Below are 27,892 nucleotides of genomic sequence, written 5' to 3' on the forward strand. Positions count from 1 at the left end.
GTAGGCTCCCTTGAAGTTTATATAATAGAATGTTTGCAATTAACTTGATAATACACTCAAGATGAAGTTGTGCAGATTTCTACTTCAGTTAGTTTTATTATCTGATTATTTTAATCACAATTAAAAATACGCTGCTGTGAAATGGTTTTATGGCACTTGTCTAACGCAACATAAAATAACTGTTTGGATGACTTGAGCAAACCAACATGCCAAAGTACATCAGTTTATCCAACATCTCTCTCTTCTGTTTCCAGTTCCAACATGGCTTTAGGATAAAAGGTGCACATCCAAAGATAGTTTAAGACCATTTCTCAGGCTTTCTGTTGCAGCCGCAAGTGCACGGCCACTGAATTTTTCTCCTGCCTGTATAAAACAGCCACTGCACAGGCAGGCAGATGACACAAGTTGACTGGCTAAGGTATTTCAAGGTGCCAGGTGCATGTAATGAGTTTGGAAGCTCCCAGAAGAACTGCAAGGGTTGAATTTCCTTGAAGCTCAGGCAAGTTACATCACCAAACCTCGGTTTGGGTGGGCTCAACCCAGATGGGATGAGCAACATTCAAACACAATCAACCGAACAGTTTATAGCAGTAAAGCGTAGTGATGCCAAGAGAATAAAACAGGTTGACAATCTATATGTGAAGGAATATTTTACAATATATAAGCTGCCTGCAGAGCTAGCTCTGACATGTATATAAATATATATGCTTTATCACAGAGGGGTCTTCAGACAGCAAAGTCTTCCAAAGCAAATCAAAGGCAAAAAAAAAAAAAAAAAAAATTTGTGATGGCCAGAGGCAAGGATGTCAACTTCAGCGAAGCCAGCCAGCTAATAAAAATGTCAATGAACTTCTTTACAACAGAATTAAGAGGGAGCAGTGCGATATCAGTATTGTGGCACACACAGGAAAAGCAGTTCTAGTTCTGATTTAACCGAGATACTGCACTGACGTGAGGGCAGAGACCCAACCTTTCCCTAACCTAAGGTGACCTCCCTTAAACAGAGGTTATATAACACTTCCAAACGAGGAGAGCAAACTTAAATTAATTTAGTTTTCACAGGCTGCTGCCAGAAGAGACATCACTGTCCTTTCTACTCACCCTCAACCAGGTATTTTCAGGTACACCCTTTATGGCTGTAGACTTGGGGTAAAGCAGGACACGCACTGATCTGACTGAAAACGAAGCCAGCCCAAAAAAAAGGAATAAAACCCGTTCAGTTCCAGTTGGATCTGCTCCCGGCCGCACGTCACCACGTGGCTGCACAAGCACTGCCACTGACAACGTGTGGCTGGGAGTGGGAACACTCATTCCTGCAGCAGCCCACACTTATCTCAACTGGAAATGAGAAGCTGCATCTCCAAGTGAGATTTTAAATCCATTTAGACAAACTGCTGTAGAAAGCTGGTTTGAGAATTTCAAAGGTACTTCAGCTCAGCTAACATAAAACCAATTTCTAAAACCTTGACAACATGGAAGAGTGGCAAAAGAATTTGACCTAATTTTTCAAACTGACGTGGTTACACTAACGCAGAAACACTTGTTTCTTGGAGCATGTACCCACAGCGTCCAGCCAGAGAACTGCACCAGTTCAATAAATTCAGCGTCAGTTCACACCTAAGTCACACTAGCACAATTTTTACACGTAGATAAGACTTGAAGCTAATGCTGAATAAGCCAAGCATCAGCCGCAAGAGGAACCTTGACACAAAATCCTGTGTTTAGCAAGGGGGTACATCCCTGCCTCGTAGCCACGAGCTAAATCTCTCAAGTGCCTTCCATTAGGAAACCCTCACTTCCACGCAAAGGACTAACGGTCTCTTACCACACATGGCACTCAATACAAGACCAGGCATGCACTTCAGTGTTTGTCTTCCTGCGTGTGTGCATTATGGTTTGGGGTTTGGTGGGGTTTTTTCCCCCCCCAACAATGAAGAGACTTGGCAACTTCCCTGGTGAATCAGAAGAAAATCTTGTAAGGCACAAGTAACTCTAAGAAGAATAGGGATTAAATTGGTTTCCTGGATTTCATCTGTGTTCAAATTTCCCAGGTTGTAGATCTCAAAAATATCTGTCTCTGACAAAACTGCAAAACTGGCATGACAGGTTATGCAACACACACACAAAATTGGCCGGTGACAGAAAAGCAGGAACATTATCTGCTCTGTTCGGGGACTCGAGGGCTTTCTCGTTGAACCGCACGGAGTAGTCAAAAAAAAAAAAAAAAAAAATTGAATCACAAAATGTAAAGGTGAAAAAAGAAAAAATTCCCTGGCATTTGAAATAGCTGACCTCACCCACTGGCATATAACTACTGATTTCATTAGACTGTTCTTTCCGGGCAGAGTTTCATATGCTAAATATGCAGAGTCGATTTGTTTTGATATAGATGTTTATAGGTCTGATATGACTTTAAATAACATAAAATTATTGCAGAGAAACATCAAGGAGATAAAATATAACTGCCTAATAAAGTGGATTTTGCAGTCAAATTGCCTTTGTAAGACTGCCCAAAACAAATGAAAACGGAATAGTTAAATCTGCAACTTTGTTAAATATGCTATTTGCAGCCTGCGATAAATGATAGGACAATCTTGTTAAATGAAATATATATGCTTTCACGGTGCGCAGTATAACCTGACGCACAAAGACAAGAAATAAATCAATGTGGGACTATTTGCCAGAAGAGAAAATTGCAGGCTAATGGCACATGCATGGGTTTCCCCCCCGTTTTAAGAATAACAAGTTGCTAACTGCTTGAGGATGGTTAGGGAGCAGATAGTGAGACTTCTCACTATTTTCACAAAAAAGTTGTCTTGCTTTCTTCCCTATTTTGCTGGATTAAAGAAAACAGCAGTGCTACATCCCAGTACTCTGGGTCTCAGCATTACTGGCAACAAGATCAGTCTTTAACCTGGGGCAGGAAACCCTCCAGGGAGATGCTCGGTGAAAATGCATCGCTGTCAAGCAGGTCCCCGCTGAAATCTTGGTCCATCCTCTCCCCATCCCTCTGTTTGCCCCAGGCATCTGGGTACCAAGGGACAGGCAAGAGAAAGTGTAAAAGGAAAATCCAACAGAAAGCACCGTGTTCTGTGCAATAGGAAATGCAGCAAGTTCCACAGTAAAACCTGCAGCAAGCACCCTTAGAATATATCTCACTGCTTTCTGATCAATAAAACTTCTTTTTTCCAGTAATGATTACAGACAATTAAGTATTTACTTTGTTACTAAAGGAGAAAAGAACTGACTTCCCTGCAGAAGCAGGTTACATCTCATAACCAGCTCTACAGAACAAGAAATATTCCTGCCTTCCAAGCTCCACACGAGAAAAACAAATACATCTCTACCACTACTTTTTTTTTTTTTTTTTTTTAACCAATGCAGCACCGTAGTAATTAGATCTGAGCTTTTTTCTCTTCCACTTGCACCATGCTGGTGCACATTTTCAAGCCCATACCCTGCGCTGCACCGGCTTTCGGCACAGCGTTATCTATCAAGCCATGGAAAAACAAATTCACCAGCAAAACTTCTCAGCGGCGTTCGCTCCGCTGGTGGCCAGAGCTGCCGAGCTGCCTGTCAAGAGAAGGGGGCTGCAGCGACCACGCAGCCATCCCTTGGGAAAGGCTACAGGAGAAAACGCACCGACTTACCTTCTCGGCGTACTTGAACTTGACGTAGAACCAACTTGACTTGATCATTGTCTCACCTCCTGCCCTCGTTAAAAAACGAGAAAGCAACCCAAACCTATCCTGCTGATGAAAAGCAGCGTGCCAGCACTCTTTCCGTCAGAGCCGGCAATTTTCCAAGGGGAGCACAGTATTTAGGGGAAGTGAAGGGTGGGAGAAAGAAAAAAAAGAAAAAAAAAGAGAAAGAAAAAACGATGCTTTCGTTCTGCAATTCCAGTTTGTCCCCTCCTGCCCTCCCAACGCTGAGCGCGATCTCGCTTGCTGCAACAGAGCTCGCCGAATGCCTTAGCTCTGCGTTTCGCTGTCAGCTTGGCTGCCTGACAAGAGAATTCCTCAAATGGACTTCAGCTGCATTCATCACAAATGGCACATGTCAGTAAAGCCAGGAGGCTGGCTCCGGCGCTGGCAGCCTCCCAGGACCATGACCTCCCCCAGTGGGATGAATAATGAATTCCAGCACTTCCCTCCAGACACAGATTAACACCTGGCTAAACATTATTCTGACAATGAGCTTGCCCATTCGAGAACCCTACACCACCGCGTTAACCCCTCGCTCTCCCACCGAGCGGGGTGGTGGCGATGCTTCGGAGGCTGTCCCACAACGCCCTCCCCCATCTAAAGAAAGATTACAGAACTATATATAGTTTAGAAACAATAAAGCCTCTTAAGCATAAAGCAACTGTCTCCTTTCCGATGCTGCAGCTGCAGTAATGCTACCGTGTAACCAGAGCAAGTAATCAGGAGTCAGGCTCTGTGCTGCTCCCCCCTTCCTCAGCCCTCCCTCTACATACCCACTTGTTAAGCTTCAATGCTGTCAGGCTAATGTTCTAAAATAATATCTGTAAAGACCTTTTTTTTAAAAAAAAAAAGAAAAAACAAATAAAACCAAACAACTACCACTATCAATATGAAACTAATGCATAAAAAATCCTGGGAATACTCCTATCAGACTTTTTGTTCTTTTCTCCGTTCAGAAACATTGCCCAATTCCCTCTCTCTGGTTTAATGAGACACATTGATTTGGTTGCGGCTCGCTGCAAATCTCCCAGCCCCAAGCACGCCACAGAGCAGTGAATATCAAGTTGCAAAGTACAGAATGAACATAATCAGCCTACTGTATTTCCGCTGTGTACAGAAAGTGCTGTACTGGAGCAGAGCGCTCTGGCCCAGCCTCCTGTGTCCAAGCACTTTAAGATACCCAAGGAAACAGTGTAAGAAATCTCAAGGCCAAAGATGTGCCCTCAGTAACGAATCTGATAACACAGATGGACCTGAATTTGCCACGCAGGTAGTTGAATCTCTTTATGTTTCTGTAAGATGCTGAACAAGGTTCAGAATTTCACTGTATGCAGTAGGAGACAGTTGCCCCATTTTGTTGTTTTTAACCAGCTGTCTGGTGATTTAAGGGGGAGTCTCGCAGTATCCTATCCTGCAAAAAAGAGAATAATTTGCTTCTTATCAGATCAATTATGATTTTACATATTTTTCTTGTCTTCGTTATATCACACCTTTTGGGGACTGGAGACTCCCAGACTATTAAGTTTCTCCTTGTAGGGAAGCTGTATATGTCTCCGCAGATCCTTTTCCTCATTCCCTGTACCTTTTCTAGGTCTAGATTATCTTTTTCATAGGTGGAGTGATATGAAATAAATACATGTACCACTGACATACCACCTCCTACTATATGCACACACAGAGATATATAGTGGATGAGACAAATCCTGAAACCTAGTTTGTCAATATTGCTCACCTAAAAAGCACTATCAATACTGGTGATGGTGTCAGTGCATCATATGAAAGCTGTAACTTCGAGAGCCTGGCTACTCATTCACTTGCCAACAGAGGTTTTTAGAACTTTTCATATACTAAGACTTATACATGGGATCCTAATACCAATAACGACCAACGACAGTCACCTCACTGAAGTGAAGGTATGGCTCTAACCTTCCTACGTGGCTTTGAACAAGGGAAGATGCCCTAGTCCGTCCCCAGCTGCAGTTAGACCCCTGCTCTCCCCCGCTCAGCCAGGGCATCGGGGCGAGCAAGGCCGTTCTAACCCTCCCCAGTGCAGCCTCAGCCGAGCTGGATCAAATCTCTGCCATCCACGCCCGTAGCTGTCAGAAATGGCTTTCCATTGATGCCACAGAAAAGTATTCCCACTCTCACTTTCCTTCTGTACTTCTGTGGGAGATTAACCTATGCTAAAAGGGTGGTAAAATGCCCCAGCCTTTTCTAGGTCTGTGGAAACATCAGAAATCATGTCTTTCAAAGGCGACAGTGGATGAGAAGGTCTCCTACAGGGAACACAGATCCAAAGAAAATTAAACTACTGATTTTTATTAGCACCTTCTATTTTCTGCACCTAAAAAGCTGGCTTTTGAAGTAGCAAAGGAATGAATAGGACAGACCCAGCTGTATGTTTGAATGAGATCAGGTCAGCGCAAGAGCCTCGCTTCCTTCCTAGCTGCCGCTCTGCCAAGGGCTCTGCTGTTACTCCGGCCGCTGGCGCAGGACACATTGCCCGGGATTTCCTGCAGCCACCAAATGTGAACCACATAGGTGACAGCCTCAAGCTGCCGGTGCCCACGCGGACACCACGCTCCCTTGTACCCAATTATAGGAAGTTTGCTCGCTGCACTGACCCAGGAGGCCCCGAAGGGACCTTCGGGCAATATCACAGGGTGCAGCCACCAAAGAAGCGAGCTTTGACACTGTGTACCAAGCACAAACAGCTGTGGCTCAAAGCAATTACCAGGCCCTGGATGTTTTCCACTGGTTCATTAGCATCTGGCAGGACCTAAAGTTCCAGGGTCACAAAACACAGAGCTATTATTTTATCTCGGGAAAATGCACAACATCATCCCTCGAGAGCTGTCCTTTTGTAATCAAAGGACAAGTGCAGCATGGGGAATGGAGATGCAGTATTTCCAGCCATCACATCCCCCAGCTAGGCAGGGAAGAGGCAGTCACGCCGCAGGATTGCTCACTTTGTCACACTGTTGAAACGCCCAACATCAGCATCCGCAAACAGCCCCGAACCAGCGCCAGCAGAACCTGGTTACTTCTTACAATACTAACAGCTGTGTAGGTTTGCACATGTACACGAAGTACACAACAGCTTCGTTTTCAACACTGCAGCTGAAATGAATTTTCATCTTTGCAGTTGAGCAAAATACGCCATTTATTTCAAAACCTACAGCGTCAGCGCTTTGTCTGAAATGTATTTGAGTTTCATATTTTATAGTTATTGTCTATACGGTGCATCCCACAACAGCTTTGCTTCTGTTTTGCCAATTCATCCTCACTTGTTGGGGGCATGCTGCCAGGCAAACACCACCTTGGACAGGAATTCATCCCTAGATGTGCTGGAGCATTAACCTCCAAAACTCTTTTATCCTACACCTTCTCTTTCAAACATCCATCGATAACATGAAATAATGTACTATTCAGATTCTAAGTTTGTACAGCCAAAATCCGGACTTGACTTTCTACAATCCCCTAAAGGGAATCATATTTTGATAGAATATTTGCAATTCCCCCCAGAATAAACAGCTTTTGATTTATTCAGCAGGTTCTCATACTCTAATATACCATTTCAAATGTGAGACAGTGTACAAAGGAATTGAAATAACCTCCTTTTTAACAGAACATTGGTTCTAAGCCTTTTAATGCACCCTAATGTATATTTGGATACCGATCCACGTTCATTTCAATTATCCTCCATGACAAAGCTAATCATACACTAATGCAAGCAAACCAAACAGTGAGTAGTACCAATTTGATTTTTAAGTCGCCTACAAGCAGGGTTATACCTCTTCCTCTTCGCTTTGCCTCCATCTACGTTGTCAAGTTAGACCAACGTTTTCTTGGTGCCATGTGGGAAGGAGGGAGGGAAGGAGCAAACCAGGCACTATTTCACCTCGTACGTGCCACAGTATGAAACGCCCCAAAGAACCCACTTGCGAGGGGAGCCAAGCTACGCTGATCCCCGAGTAAGCTAAAGAGCACTGACCCTTATCCCAAGCAAAATGAACCTCTGCGCGAATATCTACGTGTGCAGGGAGGCTAAAGCAAGATGACATATTTGCAGCAGGGACTACATCCAAGATTAATTACATCCATTCCTATCTCCTTGGCACTATGAGAGCAGAAAATCGTCTCGCTCCCTATTACCATAATAGCTTTCACACTTCCCAACCAAGAGTAAAGTGTGGGGATGCTGAAAAAACAGGACATAAACAATAAGCACAAAGAGTTAGGAAGATCCCATCTCCAGAAAATGTTTACAGCGATTTTTATAATTAGCCTGTGAAAAGAAAAAGACAAATTGGAATGAGTATAAATACAAAGGATTTTGAAATGTTTTCCACAGTTCAGAATGGCTCCTAACATACCAGCCAAAGCAGTGATCCCTGGGAGATTTCTGAAGCTGAGAGCAAAGCCTGTAGGATCTGCAAACCGCTAAAAGAGGAAGTTTTTCCCCAAGTTCAGAGAACTGCAGAGTGATATGGATTACTTTAAATGAAGTGGAAGTGCCGAAGCTCCGTCTGCCCGCCTTCCAACATGTCCAGCACTTCCCAAGCTTTAAACTTGCAAATACCAGATTCACATCAAAGTACCCATATTCCCTAACAGTATTTCTGTTTTAGAAGTAACCCAGAATTACACCAGCTGTGTCTTCAAACTCCTTTACACCCTAAAGGCTGCCCAGGACACGGACAGCAAGGAAAGAGGTCAGAATGACCAAACCCAAACAAATCGATGGCTACACCTCAGACCCAACACGATGAACTAACGAGGCGCCCGCAGCCTCCTGGGGCCAGCGTTACCGGACATTTCTGACTCGCGTGAAGGCCAACGGGGAACTATCATCTTTCAGGCTCATAGAAAGCACTGTGGGATTTGCTGTCTTGTTATTAACATGATAACAATCCCATCTTGTACCTCATAACCCTGCTCTCCCATCAACACCATCTGCTCTTTCATCTTGAGTGCTGCCGAAAATCTCATCATAAACATGCTGCTGTCAATTCGTACTTCTGTGCACGTTTTAAAAAGAAACTCTCTAGGTCACTGGTTTGAAAGCAATGCAGGCTGGCAGTATGTGAGAGCCCTTATGCTTTAATATCCACTTCAAACAGGTACAGAATGAGCTGCATCCCGTGTCCGGTGTCCCGTTCCTGGGACTGGCACCGTTTCAGACAGACAAGAAGCAGGATGAAGCGGTCCGGGAGAGCAGCGCCACCCCTACGGCCCTCCAGCAGCCCTGCTTTATGGAAAGATTTTTTTTTTTTTTTTTTTTTTTTTTTTAATGACTGAGAGGTGCAAGTAACATTTTCCTTGCCTGTTGTAAGACCTACCAGGTCTTACAGCTGCTTTTCCCTGGGAGTAGGATAAAACCTAGTAAGTCAGGCTGCCTGATTCAAAGAGAAAGAATACAGATTAACTTGAGAAAAGCAGTTTCAAGTACTATATCTCCCCCAGCAAAGTGCCAATTTGTAATGAGTTATGATGAGTGATAACCCAGCTCAGGCATGTGCTCGGCTTTCTAGGTGAAATTATGGCTAGGAGGCACAACCACAGAAGCCTGAAAGGTTCAAAGACACCTCGATCCAGTCCACAGAGGACAAGAAACAGACATTCGCTAGTGGTTTACAATCTGCAAGAGACAGACTGAGCCAGAAGAAGGACAGCCCATAAGCCCAGCGCACAAGAGCTAGGCTCACGATGGCTCACAATATGTTACTTCTGCCACATTGAGTTATATCAGGTTACAATAAGGAAAGCTACTGATGTTATATGATATATAACTAACTGTGCCAGGAAGTCACGTGCGAGTAACTTCAGCAACAGGAAGCAAAGGTTGCTTAAAATGTCTTTTTAATCTCTGAAAAAGAAGGTGCAGTGCTATAATCTGTAATTTAAAAAAAGAACAATAATTGCCATCTGGGCAAAATGGCTCAGGAAATTAAAAGATCAAATGATGCTTTTGTAATCCTATACAATGCTTCTGCATTTTGTGCCTGTCTCTCTGGTTTCTAGAGCTACAGTGGTATTTGACCAGGGTTTTACCACCTGGAGAAAAGTTCACTTCTGAGAACACTCCAGTACTCAAAAGTGTTTGAAATGACACAGTTCTCAAATGCAGAAAGCAGTAATTTCTGTGACACTCCATCGTTTCATTCTACTGGAATACATCTCTGCAATACATTATATAGTTGTCTGTATATATCTCCCTCATTTACACATGGAACAGGGATGAGGGAGCAATATATCCAGGGGGAAAAAAAAAAGTAAAGCAATGCATGAAAAAAAATACCACCCTTCCATGCAACGTACATATATACATTTAAGCACTAACACAAGTTCCCTTTGAACATAAAAAGGGATTAGATGGCAGGGCACTAATGCCCACAGTTAAATCAAGTCCTATTCAGCAAAACGTTTTACTCCAAAAATCCATACCAGCACAGATAAGCCTGCAGTGCCAATAGCTCCTGCATTCAGCAATGGATACAGGGTAATTTACACCTCAGCAAAAAGTGCTGTAACCTACTTAACACTTATGGAGGCATAAGGCTGTGCACAGGGACAGCGATCAAGGACTAAGGAATGAGTAACTAACACCTTGCCCTCCCGTAGGCTGGGAGGTCCACGCAGCCGTGCCCAGCAACGCAGCACACCAGCAGGTCACAGCTCAGCCACGGCAGCCTCCAGGCAGTCCACTCGCACGCTGCCATCGCAAGCCTAACAACCTATAAACCTAACGGGATCCCTCCCGTGGGTTTTGCATGATTCAAAATTCTTCTTGTGTTACACAGAATGAGTACCCCAGCATCGTTGAGGAAGGCAGAGACAAAGAAACAACCAATATCTCCCCAAACACAGGGTTACCAGTCCCAGGTCCCCTTCACCCAACAGAAAACACCCTGAAAGGTCCTTATTTCTTTCAGCTGCCAAGAGGACTAGTGTGTTCATAACCCACTTCTCTGGGAAGTTCCCAGGACACTGGGTATTACCCAGCAGTTCCCATACACCACGCTGCTTTGGTCACATCTGAGGATGCTTTGTACTCACCAAGCAGAAAAAAGACCCCAGCTGAACCAGACTGGAGACCGCAGCCCATAAGTAAGTGCGCGTGTTTATGCACGTGCATGTATACTTAACTAAAAAACAACCAGGCGATTTGAACTTGCGTTGCCATTTGATTTTCAAAGTAATTCTAATTCTTGTGAAGTTTCCCTTTAAAAAAATGAGATTTTGTTCTTTAATATTCATTGACTTCTAGCTTGCTTCCCACACACACCACATTATTTACTCTACAGTGGCTCGGTGCATCAATTATGGTAATAGTTTGTGAATAACATTTGCATTATGGGAAAATGAGCCTGGTTATTTAGCACTAGCCAAACCATCCCTCTGGAAAATTGTCACAAACATACGTATCATATGCCTCTGCTTAAACAGATCTGTAATTACACTAGTTTATTAAGAAGAGCCAGCTTTTTTTTCTCCCTGCTTTTTTTTTTTCCCCCTGAATCCTCTTTGAGAGCAGACTAACATCTATACAACCCTTTCCCTCACTCAGCCAGCCAAAGGTAAAGGCTAATGACTACTGTTACCACGTCCTCATGGCAGGGCTTACTTTATATTGAGATGTTAGGGGTGTAATGCATCTTCTGCATTAGTTTAGTTTAATGCAGAAAGCGTGGCTCAGTAATCGTGGCGTTTGATTAATGCTCCATTTCAGTCCCTTCAGCTAAATTCCAAACTCAGTTCAACTACTGTAAATTCTGACTAACATCTGTATTACATCAGCACCCGGAGTTTATATTCCATGAGCAGGACTACACGATGCTAGGCACTGCAGCTGGAGAGTGCCGCAGTCTTTACCTTATCCAGGGTAACTGCATTGCTGCTAAAATTGCTCTGGACCTTAGCGAGTTTAAAGTAGCAAATAAGGCATTACACTTCCTTAGCGCTTATGAATACCTGCCTAAAAGCTTCTCAAGTTTAAGCAGCTGAGAAGAGCTACGGAATATTACAACAGGGGGTGTTCACAAAAAAATAATAATAAAAAAAAAGAAAAACGAACAGCTTTGTGCATTGAGGAGCTGTAGTACCAGCACCTCTGGGAAGAATTCATGGCATTTCTTACACTCAGACTGCAAAATTCTTGCAGATAAGCAGTTAAGTTAGCATATATAGCAGTTGTTGGCTTGCTTTTATAGTGTCCACTGTAAGTTCAGGTGTATTTGCAGAAGTTAATCAAGGCTTAAACCTTTCCTAGAGCACTGGTGATTTCCATAGAGCACCTAACTGCTGTCTTCATACATAAGAAACGCACAAACTCGCCCTTTTGTATGAAAAGGGACAGCAACGCAGAAAGAGCGATGCCAACACAGGTACTTGGCTCCTACGGTCCTAAACTGTAACGTGGACAAATGAAGCTGTCAATGGCATCAGATCTCCACAGGCAATTCCACGATCAGAGCTAAACGTACGTAGGCAGAGCACACTATAAAGAGCCTTAAAACAAGTAAACTGAAACTGGGAAGGGAGTGGTGTAGACAGCGCAACACAACAGTACCCGAGATGATGCACCGAGCGCTACACTTAACTGCAGCTGGCAACGCCGTGTGCCAGCAGCTCCTCTCCAGGCTGCTGGGCAGAGCATGGTCCAGGCCAGTAATGAGCTAAGGTAGTTGTTATTATTTAACGGCTCTTTCACAGCCCATGACTTGGTGATCTCAGGCCAATTCCACAGCTTCCAGCCAAGAAATCATCCTAATGAGCCGTCTCAAAAAGCAGTCAAAGATTACATAGGCTATTGACACTGAACTGCATCCTTGTTCTTCAGCCAGATATGAAAAAAAAAAAAAAAAAATTGGACAAGTTTTAGTTTGCTCTACCCCTGTAATACTTTCCACCCGGGTTCCCAACACATGGAAGGTACCAGGTATTGGTGCATGCCGTACACCAAAACATCTTTACACCAAGCACATCATACCATGCAATTTTTCATCTGTAGTGACAAAATTGAAACTGGTCTTACTTATTCTTTAACAGCATGGGGCGTGTGCATTTGGAAGTTGCCCAAATGCTCATGCTCCCATCTACGGTATGAAAATCTCCATAGTAAAAGCTTCAGCAGTCCCACAACACATAATGACAGCAAGCGCTGTATGTTGTCCCTCACACCCAGGCTGGGAAGTTAGCTCAGCCCAAAGCCGGGACTGCTGTGCACATACGCTACGCTGAGCAAGGACATCCATCCATTTCATCAGATCAACACCTCTCTGGCAGTTTCTCTGTTTCTTTGGACGTGCTGTAAAGTTTAAATCGGGCTGGGAAGTAAACACGGGCACATAACTCTTGCTAGTTCTTAGGCGGTCACATCAGTGTGGAAAGGACTGTCACTCTCCCAGCTTAAGTGCACTTTTTGTAACACCATTCAAGTCTTAGGCTCCGTACAGTCTCGCTGCACTTTGTACCCACCGCAGAAGCTGCCTGTGACCATGACACATTGTGTCGTGTCCAAGAAGGACCAGCTATCATTTTGAACTTCAAGGTAGAGATGTTAGCGACCGGATGTGCAGAGATTTCAGAGACAACAGAGAGTCTTAAAATTAACCAGACAAAACTTCCCTTTTCAACATATCCAGGACACTAAAAATGCCACATCAGAAAATCACACTGGCATAGTCTGTCTGCATCCGGACGGCACTGTGGATTTTGAAACGTCAACTCCAATACACCATATACTTTTCAAAGATAGGTGAGGACGGAGGTACAAAACAAAAATTAGTTATTCTTGTGATATACTTGAAATTTAAGTATTAACTTGTATTGAAGCTCTCAATCTAACAAAGTACCATTAAAAAACCCACAACAACCAAGCCCAAAAGCTTGCCCCATCCAATCTAGGCAACGTTACACCCACCGCAGCAATACCAAATCAAACCAAACCTTTTCCCTGTACTTTGGGCAACTAACAGCACAGCATCATGTTCACCACAAGACTCAAAAGTGACGCTTTTTGTCCTGTCTCAGTAGAAAAGGTGTGCTTGTTTTAACAGCGAAGAGAACAGGTTGGCAGCTCTTGACAAGTCTGAATCAAAGTGTCTGCAAAGAGAATGGCAAAGGTCAGGCTGATGCTGAGAGCTGGCACTGCAGTGATGTGCCACCAGCTCCCATCTCTGCTGGAAAAATGTTCAGCTCTGTCTTTGACACACTCTCCCTTGCTACAGGTTTATCTTCTCGATCCTAAGAGAAGAAAGATAAAAATAGACATGTGAAAAGGATGAGGAAAAGAAAGGGGGAAACTCTGCAGAATAATCCCCTCCCTCATTTTAATTATTGATGCAGACAGCCTAAGCAATCTGTAAGCCATATACATAATGTATTTACTTGAAAATCCCAGCAAATCCACACGGTATTACAGAACAAACTACAAGCTGATCTGGGAGCACTGTCTTAAGAACTGGGTAAGCTGTCTCCATGTAGTCAAAAATCTGTTTGACAAACGGAAAGATTAGATTAATGTTAATAATCCTAACATGCTCAGTAGCACTCTTCCTACCCCAGCAAAGCAGTTCAGGTGTCCAGGGTCTTGTCTTGCACCCACACCAGACACTTTTTTCAGCACAGCTTGTTTAGAATGACAAAAGGCAAGACTGGCTTACATTCTTCAAGGGCCCCGGTTTGATTATACACACCATCAGTAGTGTTTAGGGATCAGCCAGAAAGCAGCAGATGTTTTACATTGCAAAAGACCATGTTTAAGGAAAAAAAAAAAAAAATCACTTATTGAAACAGCTGCTTTTAGGTTTGGGGCTGAGGAGGGTGGATGGGGGAAAAAAGGAAAGAGGGGAAAAGAATCAGACTTCAGATTGACTTTGGTGAAAGACGTTGTGTCCTGCTCAGCTCTACCTGTCATTGACTGGAACCACCTGGACAAGAAATGCATTCATTAACAATAATGTTCACTGTAGAGCTTAACAGACAGCGTAAGCAGCAGCAGGCAGTGCCATTTAATACAGGGAGAAAATGCAAAACCTGTTGCTCATTCAGCCATTTGTTGTGTTTCAGTTTCAGAGTCTCCTCTCGCTCCGTAAGAAACTACAGACAGCCAACGCTTTCCACGTCTACGCTGCAGAGCACTAAACGAGCTTGTGGGCTACCACAGCAAGGAGGGAAGAGGACAGGAACCGTCACTGCCACCCTGCAGCACCCTGGACGTGACACAGCGAGTCCCAAGGCACAGGCTGAGCTTTCGCTCCTGCACCCGCGAGCGTGGCCGGCCCCAACACCGAACCTCTGCAATGCCCCGATGCCTGCGAGTCCTCTGCTGCAGGGCAGAGCCTGTTTGCAATTTTCTTCTCAACCACCAGTACGAAAACACAAACCTTCAGACAAACGGATCCTTCGCTTCCTCCTAGCTGCTTTTAGTGGTTTCTTTAATCTTTTAAGCTTCTGGGTCTAATCCAGCAGCTGCCATCAAAAGTACTTATACAACTGCAGGGGAGGGAGGAGGGAAAGAATGGGATATACCAAATCGTGAAACACATTTTCTGAGCTGCTTTGTTCTTACATGCACACGCATATGCAAGTGCATTTGGAAGACATTTGTTCACAGACCAAACACATTTACGTACATACCACCTGCGATGGCCTGTACTGCCTTATCTATAAAAATATGCTTTAGAGATATACTACCAAATAAATAAGATGAGTCATCTGAGATGGTATACTGCAGCACACGCATGGACAATAAAATGGTGCATCTCTACTGTAAGTAGCTCACGCATGGACACTATATAAGCAGACGGTTCCCAAGATGATAATTCCTGCTCTTTGTCTGAAACCTGAAAATACTTAGTGGTTGTCTTCAAGGAAGGCTCCTGGAGTCTGCAAGCATACAAGAATGCTTGTTCTCATTTCAACAACAGAAAGCATGTTTCAGCTCTCCTGGCAGAAAAGTTTAAAACACAGTCTGAGAGCATAATAAGAGTTCAAAATCCATAAACAAAGAGAATCCAAAATTGTTAAGATTACTTTTTTTATTTAAAAAAAAAAAAAAAAAAAGGACTCTTGTAATTTTTGAGCACCAGGATCTTGCAATTTCTGTAGGATGCCGAGAGCTGTATATGTGCAAAAACACACGTTTAAATGGGCTGGAGGGTCAAAGAGGCACCAAGTGGACAAATTCTCCGCCCTGCCTAGGGTAGTGCTTCTGCTCGTGGTATTCCCAGAACATACCACACAAAAATGCCCTGTTTACACTGCAAAGTGGATTTGCTGGTACATCCCTCTCTTTGAGCACAATCTCATTTCCCAGCATACCGATATCTACATTAAGTTTCTAAAAATAGTGTGCCCTTCTTACATAAACATGATATAAAGGACTTAGGTGACAGCTGACTAAAAGAATCCCTTTAAAGGCGAAATTTGCTGTGCACCAAATGTAACCAATACCTATAAGCAACGAAGCCTTTTCGTATTAATTGAAGGAGACAGAAGAAAGCTTCTAGATAAAGTCACAGTTTGCCTGGAAAGGAAACGCATTTCCTCCACACACTGACTCAATTACTCCTACTCCCACTTATTTATAAGATAATGGAATTTCTCCAATGGATTTCTATTCCAGAGAAAGATCTGCTAAAAGCACCCTTCCAGATGCAGGTCCCATAGGAGCTCCACAACTCCCATTGCGATGGAGGATTTTCTCATTCGAAACCAGAGGTACCATTCAGGCTTTAAAATACAGTTTAAAAGAAAACTCACCTAGAGTTTTCTTGAAGGAAAAGCTTCTAGAGTTTCTAGAGTGCCTAGTCTCTTTAAATTACATGACAGCTGTCCAAATACAAACCAGAGCAGTATTAACTTCCTGCGCCTGCAGGCGTTTTGAATAATTCCTCAGTGTCTCATAGCTTATCCCTCCTAGCAACAGGATGAAGTTCACCAGAACCAAATCAGTAATGCACAAGAAAGTTAATATGCAAATCAGCCTGTGGGGGAAAAAAAAAAAAAATTGTTTTTGCATAACCTGGCTAATCCCTAAACCTCAGGGTACTGAATAATATATGAATTATTAGATCAGGATCCGTCTCTATGCCAATGTAGAATACGCCGCTGAGATACAGGGCGCAGCCTGACACCAAACTGCCAGGAGGTCCCTGTCGTAGAAGGGAAAGAGAATTAAATAACGACTCCAGAGAGATACATTTGAGAAAGCCAACACCAAACATCACTGACACCAGTCAAAAGGGGACTCGGTGCCACTTGCTGCCGAGTTAACAGGGAGAGCATGGAGAGGTGCAAACTCAGCTGTTCAGACTGGAGTCGGTAAGTCGCCGCCTGTCCCCCCGCACCACTCTAAAATGCTGTTTTGGCTCTCAACTGTAGCTCACAAGGCTCCATTTCACCCCGGGGTCCCCTCCAGATGTCATCGGCACCGCGGGGCCCCACGGGACATGGCTGCGTGCACGGCCGTCACCCAGGGATGCCCGCAGCACCCCACGGAGGGTTATAAGCATGTTTTCCCTGGCAGCTGCCACAGTGCAATTGAGCTCAGTATTAAAAGTCAGAGCTACGCTGAGGACAACCAAGTGTTTGTAGGTTCAAGTAATTTTCTATTGATCCCAATATCACACTCCATGTTGCCAGGTAAGAGGGGCTGTAGGCAGGATTTTCCCTCCTGCTGATGCACAACCTGCTGCCTGACAGCCAGGTAGACCCAACGCCTACTCTCGTGCTCCAGTTCATGTTTAACTATTCATTGACATTTAAACAGCATGGACAGAGAAGACTGAGATCACTCCTGACTAAGGGGATGTATAGGTCACATTTCTTGGAAAAACTGGTTCGTGAGCCCCTGCAGAGAGGAATTAATTTACCTGGGTCTCCAACACATGGGTCATCCGCCCCTGCCAACACATCCTTGCAGACAGGCAAGTGGGACAGACAGCATCCTCTCTCCTGGTTTTGGTTTTCCAAAGAGCACCCTCCTTCATGCCATCTCCTCAAATCTCCTCAATGCCACTTAGACAAGACACAAAGTCCAATACACAAATAATAAGCTACTAAGCAAACAGCTACACCATCCTCTGAGGCCATAACCCCAAAACGCTCAGTGCTAGGACTCCAGTCTCTCTCAGTGAAAGTAAGAAATGGAAACATGATTTTTCCCATCCTCGGCAAGCCACGCTGCTGGACTTGCTACTAATCTCCAGAGTTTCCTAAATTCTCCCCATTGCTGAAATTCAACATCATCTAGCTTGATTTGTGAATGCCTTTGGGAGATACCAGGATCAGGTTTTTGGATAAGCTAGACCTACAATAACTACAACTTTTAAAATATCTTTTGAGCTTTGCTTCTCATATGTGCTGTTTCTACAACTGTAGAAGCCTTGAAAGCTGCAGCCCTTCAGACTGTACTCCTCCACACCTTCACAAACGCTGTGCCAAGAAACTAAACTACTTTTTTGTTGTAGCAAAGCAACAATAAAACAACCTTTCAGTTGTAGGTTTTATTCTTGTGCACTATTTTCTGATGGATATTAAAAAAAACACTTCGTAGTTCCTATCTGCTACCCAGGACCATCAATGCAATGGGCCAGCTTTTCTGTCTATTCTTTTCCCATAACAGAATTAGACCCAGAAAAAAGGACTTTAGAGAAAGGACTGATGTGTTTCAGCATCGCTACTGGCATTAGAGTCTTCTTCAGCCACCCAGCCTTGACAAGCAGGCAGGCAAATAGCTCCTTACAAATGACTCTTGTTCCCCCCTGAATGTTTTTATTCATTGGCTTCAACACTTGCAAAGCTCATGGGAGAGATGACCCAAAGTGACGGGGTAACATCCCCGCATAGGCTGCTGCTAATAAAAGCAGCATTCAATAGTATTGCCACTCGCCCGTCACATTTTCCAAGAAAAAGACAAGAAAGAGAAACCGCAGTATGTGTAAGCTCGGGCTGCACGACACGCAACTTCGTACAAATTCATAAAGTAATTGGGTTTCGATAATCAGGCTCTTTGTTAAAGGCAACATATTTCAGGCATGTCTACACGCTTGATCCACATACTGTATTAAACCAGCCAAGAAGTAAAATGAATTCTACCAGTTATCTGTGGTGAAGTCCAGTATGAACATTACTAAATTACAGCTCCCTTTAAATTAAGAAAGAAGCAACAAGTTCTCTTTTACAGGTTATCCAGCAGGATTGCAGAGCTAGAGTTGAATAAAAAAAAGCAGCAAGGTGAATTACTGGACACTAACTTTAAAGCTAAATTAAAGAAAACAAAAGCCTTTTCTGATATCATTTCCTCTTTTTATCTCTCATTTTTATACCATTATGCACTGCTGGCTTTTAGCCAGATAGGAAAGATGATCTAGGTCAATGATTCTCTACCTTTTTTCCACTGAAGGACCAGGCTGTTTTGGCAGGAAAAAAAAAATCCTAATCCATATTAGAGTCTATTTTTCACCCCCAGCTGGGAAGAAAAGGCTGCTACTGGAGCACCTATTGTTTCTTTAAACAGAACTATATTGTTTTACAAAACAGCAACCTTTGTCTTATAATTTTGTATATTTTAATTAGGCACCAGCAGCAAGCAAAGGCACATAGCTACACTTCTTCGGGAACGTGTCTGAGTGCACAGGGAGGAGGTGTTCATATTTTGGCTTTTAACCAGTTGTTTTGTGGAGCCCCTTTGTCATCTTAGAGAGCTCAGGTTGAGCAATGCTACTCCAGCAGAAAACAGACCAGGATTCAAGAAACTCATTTGTCATGGTCAAACCTAAGTTTCCCCAGCTTTAAGACCCTGCTTTTATTCAATTTTATTCAATTGTCTGACTGCTTTTACCATTAATGTTTGCACCGTGCTCCAAAATGCTCAGATAGCAACTCTACAGCAAAGCAAAGCATTATTTCAGGCAGCGGGAGATTCCTATTAACCTGGCACAGGTTACTCCCCCTGACATCCCAGGACACAGCGGTAGAATGAAAAAACAGAATATGCATACAGGCTTTCAACATCAATGGATCTTCAATGACAGTTTTCACATTCTCTAAACGGCCTCTACAAATGGTGAATCACGATTTTGGTTTCCATTTACAGCAAAAAGGGACTGAGCACCTTTAGGACCCAGTGTTGTTCAGAGCCTGGTTTCTGGTCCTTGCACTCCCCGCCATCACGCATGGGGAGCACATGAAGACACAAGATTGCTCTTCCCAGTATAAGCAGTTGGATCTCCTAAGGAAGATATACGGTCTAGAAAAGCAGGATGAGGCCAGATGTATCAGCTTCATTAGCTCAGCATGCCCTACAGGAAGAATCTGAGGGAGAGATCTCAGACTCCTGTTTGCATTAGGAAAGTAAGTTAACATATACCTCCCCTCCAGCAGCTTGCGCCGTGGCTCCCAACGGACCAGAACAGGGCATGGGAATTTACTTGCTGAAGCTCTGCATTGTGCAAAATCCGTGCCATTCAGATTTTCTTGTGAGTACTTTTCCTCTGGGAAAATTGTAACATATTCCCTAGAAGATTTGGACAGCTGCCTCAAAATGATTGTGGATTTGGGCTCAAACAGCCAGGGAACAGAAGCATAGTCATGAGGTTGCAATGACACCTGCTGATGAGGAAGGCTATGATAGGGAACACATGAAAACAGTCCAGACCCAGAGTTCAGAAAGCAGAATTATGTCTCACTGTGTACTTATGGAAACAGAAGTCTATAGGTGGAGAAGTGCATAAGGGGATGAAGGAAATGTTGCAGGGACAAAAAAACAAAAAAACCAACAAAAAAACAAAAACCAAAAACCAGTAAACCAGTCAAATACATTGTTTCTAGCTCCTATGAATGCGTACGGAAGGGAGCAAAGCAAGATACCTAAAAACCCAAGCAGCTGCACGCAGTGTATAATGGCTTGCAAAAAACCAGCAAAGAGGGTATCACGTGTATTTTGGCAACACTAGGAAAAGAAAATAAAAGCATACACCACCTCTTTTCCCTGTGCGATCTGACAGAATACGAGTGAGAGACTTTCTCCTCTTCCTTCCACATCCTCTGGTCATCTCCCCTAACTATGCCCACCACAATCAAGGAAATGAGAGGCAGCATTCACCATTTTGACACGAGCAGACTGTTGCTCGTATCATCTGCAGATATACTGCCGATAAAAACAGCAGTGTTGAGGAATAGCTCCGTTCCATAATATAACAAGCAGACCCAAATTCAGATCAATGTGCCGCACATCTAGCAAGACGGTCTGTATTTATTCCCAAAATACCGACTAACATGCATGGGATACTTAAATCCTTTGTGCTTCTTAAGGGTGGCTTCTGCTTTCTTTGAGCGAAGAAGTCAAGACGGCGCTAACAGCTATTCTGTTTGCCCAGCAGCCTGCAAGCAACCAGGGGCTCTGTGAACAAAGAAGGTTAACAACAGCTGCTGCTTTCAGTATTAAAGGATGCCATCCATAATGACATTACACTATCCCTTTTACTTAATAAGCACCGAATTTAAAAATAAACTATAGATTTCCTTTGATTTGTGGAAGCTCTGGAGGCTGAGATGAAGGGTGAGGGGAAAGAAGGGAGAAAAATGAGTACTTTTGTTGGGCAGTGATTGCAGAGCAGTTGGCAGATGGACTGAAGACAATGAATCCCTGCAGAATGAATGGAAACCAATGTAACAAAACAGCAAAACCATCATAGACGGGGAGATGACAAGTGCTTCACGGAATTAATTTTCTTTAGAAAAGTAAAAAATAATAATAATAAAATGCTGTACATCCAAAATACAAGACATTTTTAGAAGACTCTCAGCAAGGCAATTTCCTCCAGATTCATGAACTCGAGCAAGCAAACATGAAAAGCTTTTCACACATATGCCATGCCATGGCCCAGACTATTTTTCCCTCCCATTGGGCCACCTCCTCTTGTCCTCAGTGAGGATCAAATAATACCGGAGAAAAGAGAAACTAAAAGGTAATCGTTAACACGTGAAAATTAACAACGGTAAAACCAGCAAGTGTGGAAAGCGAATGCCCCTGTTCCCAGCCCCGAATGGAAACCTGAAAGCTGGAGGCTTTGCTGCTTTGCGTTCACCTTGAAGCTATAAATGTTATAATAAGGTCAATACGTACAGAACCAGCTCTCTGACAATAATTCAACACACTCGGGGCCTTTAAGCCCCCCCCTGTTTGCCTACTCATGAGCCCTTCCGTGGAGCAAGGAGGCACTGGTGCCTAAGAGACAACCCTTCGTCCTCCCTTCAAGCATCTCTTACCTGCAAACACTGGGAAATGCAAACAGACAATATAAACAAGAAAATAGGTCACACTTCAGTGATTTCAAACTTCAAAAATATAGAAAGGACTCAACAAAGGAGGAAGGGAGAGGATAGGAAAGTGTATCACACACTTCTGATGAATCCATTTGATCCTTTTACTGATCAGACTTTTTCAGTGAGATCACTTTCTATTTTATGCTTTTAAATGGAAAAAAGACTTTGATCTTACCATTACATTTATGCAGATAGATCCTCGAGACAATACTTCTATAGAAAACACCACCGAAGTGCAAAGACATTGAATTAATAATGCAAACATTGTATGTGTATCTAGAGTCATTCTAAGGATTTAGCAACTGTCAAATCCTCCGGTAACCCCTGCTCTGGCATTCTGAGTTTAGTAGTAATTGAAAATTTCCTTAAAACCTTCAGTCCAGGTGCCCTTATCCTTTCTGAAGAGGCTGTGTTTAAGATGGACACTGTTTGCCGCGGGAGGTGTTAGCTCCCACCCATCCTGCGTTTGCAGAGGAGGCCAGGCAGCCGGCAGAGCTGGGGCGCTGAGCCCTTCTCCACCTGACGGCCTCTGTGCTATATTAGCTTGCTTCACACAATGCCATAAAATGTCAATGTGAAGGTTTGGTGGAATTAGGATCAGTGTTAGATTAGTTAACAGCTGTATAATTAGCCATGCTAAGCCTAGATGTTTCCCCTTGAAACCTAGTTTTTACAGTTATAAATAGCAGTGTTAATGATCTCCAGCATCACTGGTTACACTTGAAGGCTTCAGCCCCTCCCTGCCTCCACCGGCTTCAGTGTCACTCACTGAATGTCACATTCTCCTGACTTTCTTGCAACAGCTATAAAAGGAGACAAAAGAACGGAAAAAGGCAGAAACCAAAAATAAACCCCAAATAAAAGTGGACCAAGAGGGATTTTTTTGCTTACACACTTTGAAACCATAGTAAATAACAGCTGTAGCTTGTACTTAAACAGTATTTTCGAGCATTAACTTAATTACATTTCACAATAGCAGTAGGAGATGGTACCAGCATTTTATACACAGGTAAACTGAGACAAAGGAGCAAAATAGTCTGTTTGGAGTCACACAGCAAGATGATGAATGGGACCGAGAATGAAACCTGAGTGCCCAGCACATCATCATGCTACTTACCAAATGGTATAAAGCACCAGGGTTCTCCAGCAGTGAGATGTCTTTCATAAATCTGTCATGGCACACTGCATGCTAATGAAGGTATATGAAGAGCATTTTTCTTTATTTTGAAGGTATTCAGTGCAGGAAAATGTCAAAATATAGAGTTCACACTCTTTAGATAAATTCGATTTGCCGAATCTATGAATGAGGCAGAATCCAGATTTGTCATCTCTGAAATCTGAAGTTCAAGAAGATGCAATTCTTAAGTCCTCTCCATACGGTTAATTTATCACCAGTGATATTACCACCTAACCAAAATAATCCACCACTTTCACCAAAGATTAAAATATTTCTTTCTAAACATTTAATCTCAGCAGAGCTTTCTAAAACTCTGCAATGCGGCAGCACAATTTCTGGAAATGTCCATAGCACAGATTACATACACAGTTACTGTAAAAAAAAAAAAAAAAAAAGATAATACACTGATATTTTCATCTGTTCCAAATTTCTCACCATGGCTAGCACCACATGTTTGAGAGAAACAGCATCACTGGAGGTAAAAAATAATCAAGTGAGAACTTTAAAGGCTGTTTCCAGGAAAACTGTTAGGGCTTTAATGGGGTTTAGTAATGAAAATGTGAGATAATACTACAAATTGAACACTGCTGCTCACCATTCCCTCTGCAGTTACAGTCAGAGCCTGTCTTCTGCCCTCTTCCACCCTGGCTTTCCAAAGGTATGTTTGGGGGGTATCCTCCCTCCAGCAGCACAGAGCCCCAGAAACAATTTATACAGTTTGAAATCGCTCAACACTTGGCTTGCTGAGGAGGGATGGCAGACCTGAAGCAGAGTAATATGCTTCTGTGATATTCCCTCCACAGTATACATGCACACCCCACAATATTCCCTGTATCCACTAATTGCTTTAATGCAGTGAGGAAACAAATCCCCAAACACCAAGGCTGAAGGGAGCTTCTGAGAGCAGCGCAGGGCTATGCCAGCATCAGGCCACGCTAAAATACACATTATACGTACTTACACCTGCCGCTCCTCCCGAGTAGTTCTTAGGACACTTTCCACAGGAAGGAAATCTCATTATTGCTTTTCTGTCAGACGGAGAAAAAGCAGCGCTGTAAGATGAAGTGGCTTCCCCAGCTCACCCCGAGCCACTGATCGCAGCATCGCAGACAGCGTGACCCCTGCCCCGCGCACTTCACACATGCTTCATCCAGAGCGCACACGTAAGCGCTGTGTTCCCACCAGAATTAATAACCCAACTGACAAATTACCAAAGTCTTTTACTCATGTTACAGCGGCAGCGAGAAGCAGCAGCTGCTGAGCAGAACAGCACTGTGCTAAGTGCTCCTCCAACACAAAGCATAAAACACCCTGCAATTTCTGATTATTTATCAGCACCTGTGCGAGACAGGCTTCTCTTAGCCAGATGTGCTCGGTTATTGATCAGCCGATTGAGGAGACAAGTCTTGATCACACTCCAGTAAAATATAAGAACATGTACTGTAGGAAAAACTCTGTAAGCAAAACATAAACACCAGAAAACACGTATGCTGTATTTCAACCATTTGATCCCTTAATAAAACTGTGAAAACCTGAACAAAAAACACCAGACCATTATCTTACCACAAGGTTACTGGCTCATGTTTTACAAAGGTGGCTATTGATTTTGCTGTCTTTGTTTTCTGGGCTCCCTACTTCACACACACCCCATCCCAAACTGGAAACATTTTCAAACAGAGACCGGCTCCTCCTAGAGCCTCTTTCAAAGGGTCCCATCACAAGTTCCCACCAGTCCCTTAACAAAACCTTGCCTATTATTTCATAGTGAGTGGAAACTTCCCAACTGGGCAACCATGCCGAGACAGTCCATGCGTATTCCCAAATGAAAACAGTGTCTCTGATGAACAGAGACTGTTTCTGTGAAGAAAAGAAAAAAGAAAAAAAAAGTTAGGGGGAAAAAAGGCAATAAATTAGCTTCCTTAATGATTTGAAAGCCCTGACAGTCCTGAGCAGGATGCAGTAACCTCTGTGGACCTTGTGCTTTGAATACAGCAGTTTCTTCTCTCCTCCCAGCTCCAACCTTTTGCTGTTCCCCTCCCAGCTCTCACCATGCCATCCCAAAGCCAAGCAGGGAAATCACAGAGGAAAAGCCATTAGAGAGGCAGCAGGCCATTACACTTACCTGGTCAAGGGTAATTACCCTAATTAAAATATTGGTAGAGCTTGTAAATAGAAACAAGTAACTTGGGGGGGGAAAAAAAAAGTCCCCAAACAAATCCTCTCTGTTCCCTCTTTCAACTTTCCATCTTGTAACCGGTAAGAGCAGGAGCAGGCTGCTCCGGCGGCAGCGAGGTCCTTCGGCTGCCTGGCGCAGCAGGAACTGCCGGCACCCCCTGACCGCGCAGAGCCGTCTGCACGGCGCTGCCACGGAGAAGCTGCTGCTGGAGAAGGGAGCCACCAAATGAAAAAATACCCGAGCTCCTGGGATGTGGCTTAGCAAAGGAACAGTGGAAGAGAAAGTACAAGAGGGCCCAAGAGGTGAGAGGAATTGATTCATGCTCGTGTTCAGAGAAACGTGCCGTCCTCAGCTGCTTTGGGTGCTGCCTCACTTCATGCAGACCCCCACCACAGTCACGCTTTCGGTTGTATTTCAAACATCTGCATTGCCAGGGTAACTGAGGGGGAAACACCACCCTGAACAAATTCCTGTCGGAGTTTTGGCCCGGTGAAGTCGCAATGAAATGCCCATCTGCTTTGACAGGACCGGGGTTTCGCACCCAAAGCCTGTCGGAGGACCTGGGACTCTCTGCATTGCTGAGATTTCACTTTGCTTTAGATCCCCTTCACGCTGTGTACCGTATAAACACGAGGCATTGCTTCTGCTCTGCAAAGCTCGCAAATCTCCGGAACAAACACTACAGAAACTTGGCTGCAAACACAGCATATACATTGTGCCTGCGAGAATTTCTGCACGAGCTTCTCCTCTCTCACGCGAAGGAAGGAGGAGCGGAGAGCTGTTTGCCTCGTGGCATCACTCCATCCTCTCTCAAAGCCTGCAAGGGTGTCACTAAACAAGCCAGTGATCCAGGGCTCTATGAGCATTTGGCAAAAGCATGCATCTGATGCTGCTCGAGCCAGAGAGAGAAAGGAAGGGACTGATGCACTATAAACATAAGGACCCAGAGCCCAGCAGAGACAGCTCTGATTTGTGGTTCCCGGGTAGCTGATGGTTCTAGGACAAAAACCTTTCATCGGGGAAAAATACATCTCTTCTTTTTTTTCAAGGCTCACAGAGGGACGTTTTGTACTGGGAAAACAAGCAGAGACGACGAGAGGAACAGGAAAATGGTATTTGCTTGAAGTCGTCACCAGGCCAAACAAAACGAGTGCGTTGCCTGAAGTAGATCAGACACTCTGACAGTACATGTTAATAAGATAGAAACTTCAACTGTGGGTGTCTTTAGTAAAGCTGCACTACAGAAGAGGATAACTGCAAAACATTAGGTATGTAAAGCAAAGGGGAACAGGGAATCACAGGGCCTCCATCACTCCAAGTGTCCAGAACTAAGCCCCCGGCATTTACCATCAGCCCAGCACCGCAGAGGGGCCGGCGAGTGATGGATCACTCCTGTAGGGAGTTGCTGAGACACATCCAAAAAAGCATTTGTTCGCACTCACACGGACACAGGGACAAGGATCTGTGCAGAGATGTAATCCGATGCACCAGCATCTGGCTGGCACACAAACAAGGCATGCTTTCATCCCCCCACGGGCAGGGCTGGAATCACTGCTGCCTATTTTTAACACTTTTAATTGCTCGCAAAGCCGAGGGGGCTGCAAGGAAGGAGTTAGCCCTTGCTCTCTGCTGCTTCCCCAGTGCGGTGCCTGCGCCCAGTCATTGTCCCGAAACAATGAACCTCCCGGAGCCAAACTAACTGCAAGCCTGCAGCAGCACTGCTGATACACCGCAGAAACGCGCTATCCTTCGGCAAGTGACCCCAGGGAACAGTCACGAGGAGGGGAGCAGGTATGCTGGGATTTACAGAGGTAAGTACAAACTATTACCTCTACCTAGGGACAAGCTCCCGGGAGTTTCCTAATTTCTGCCTGTGAGACACATTCAGGCCACTGAGTTGAGAACTCCTTGCCATTTTGTCTCCCAGTTTGTTTTACCATGGCTGCCTTACACTGGCACCTGTTGGGAGAGCAGCCGGGGTGGCGGGGTGAGCAAAACGCACAAATAGGGCATTTCTTTGTGAGAGGGGAAAAAAAAATCAGCAGTCACTCCAAACAGACCAGCATTTGGTGGCATCTGTTACTATGATGAGTGGATAGTCTGAGCAATATCCTCTCCCAACTATGAAACAGTTGGTAGATGAGAAAAGCTCTCAGACTGCTTCATGTATGAGAAGCATGCCCTGAAAAGAAATCCATTTCTGCTCATAAAAACACTCCACCAAAGCAGGAGGCGGCACGAGCCTCGTATTAAACCACAGCAGCATAGCTCTGACTCCCACCTATTGCTACAGAGGGACTGGCCACACTTTTTATCATCCTAAAACACGACTAATTGAACCAAGCCGCTGGGCACCAAGGCTGGCCCGCAGTTACTCTGCAGATGTGTGCAGGGAGCCATGCCACAGAAATGAAATTCTGGAACCATCAGTACACTAAGCTAAAAAAGTTGAACTGCATCAGAGCAGCTGTATTACTCAACAGGGTTTTTTCCTTACCT

At 44.1% G+C, this 27,892-nt stretch overlaps 1 protein-coding gene across 5 annotated transcripts in view; it reads right to left on the minus strand.

The window, feature by feature from the left end:
- AUTS2 (activator of transcription and developmental regulator AUTS2) overlaps nt 1–27,892 on the minus strand; it is a 791,277-nt gene that overhangs the window by 526,849 nt on the left and 236,536 nt on the right. The window contains exon 1 of one of the 5 annotated variants that reach the window (XM_087751985.1): nt 3,651–3,938. The exons of the other annotated variants lie outside the window; for them this stretch is intronic. Within the exon in view, the coding sequence (XP_087608111.1) occupies nt 3,651–3,698 (48 nt within the window). The 5' untranslated portion in view covers nt 3,699–3,938. Of the gene's footprint in view, nt 1–3,650; nt 3,939–27,892 lie in introns of those variants that run through there. 5 annotated transcript variants of the gene reach the window in all.

Source organism: Nipponia nippon, unplaced genomic scaffold (assembly GCF_047370975.1).
Source record: "Nipponia nippon isolate SJK-2023a ecotype South Korea unplaced genomic scaffold, ASM4737097v1 scaffold_15, whole genome shotgun sequence".
NCBI classification, from domain to species: Eukaryota; Metazoa; Chordata; class Aves; order Pelecaniformes; family Threskiornithidae; genus Nipponia; species Nipponia nippon.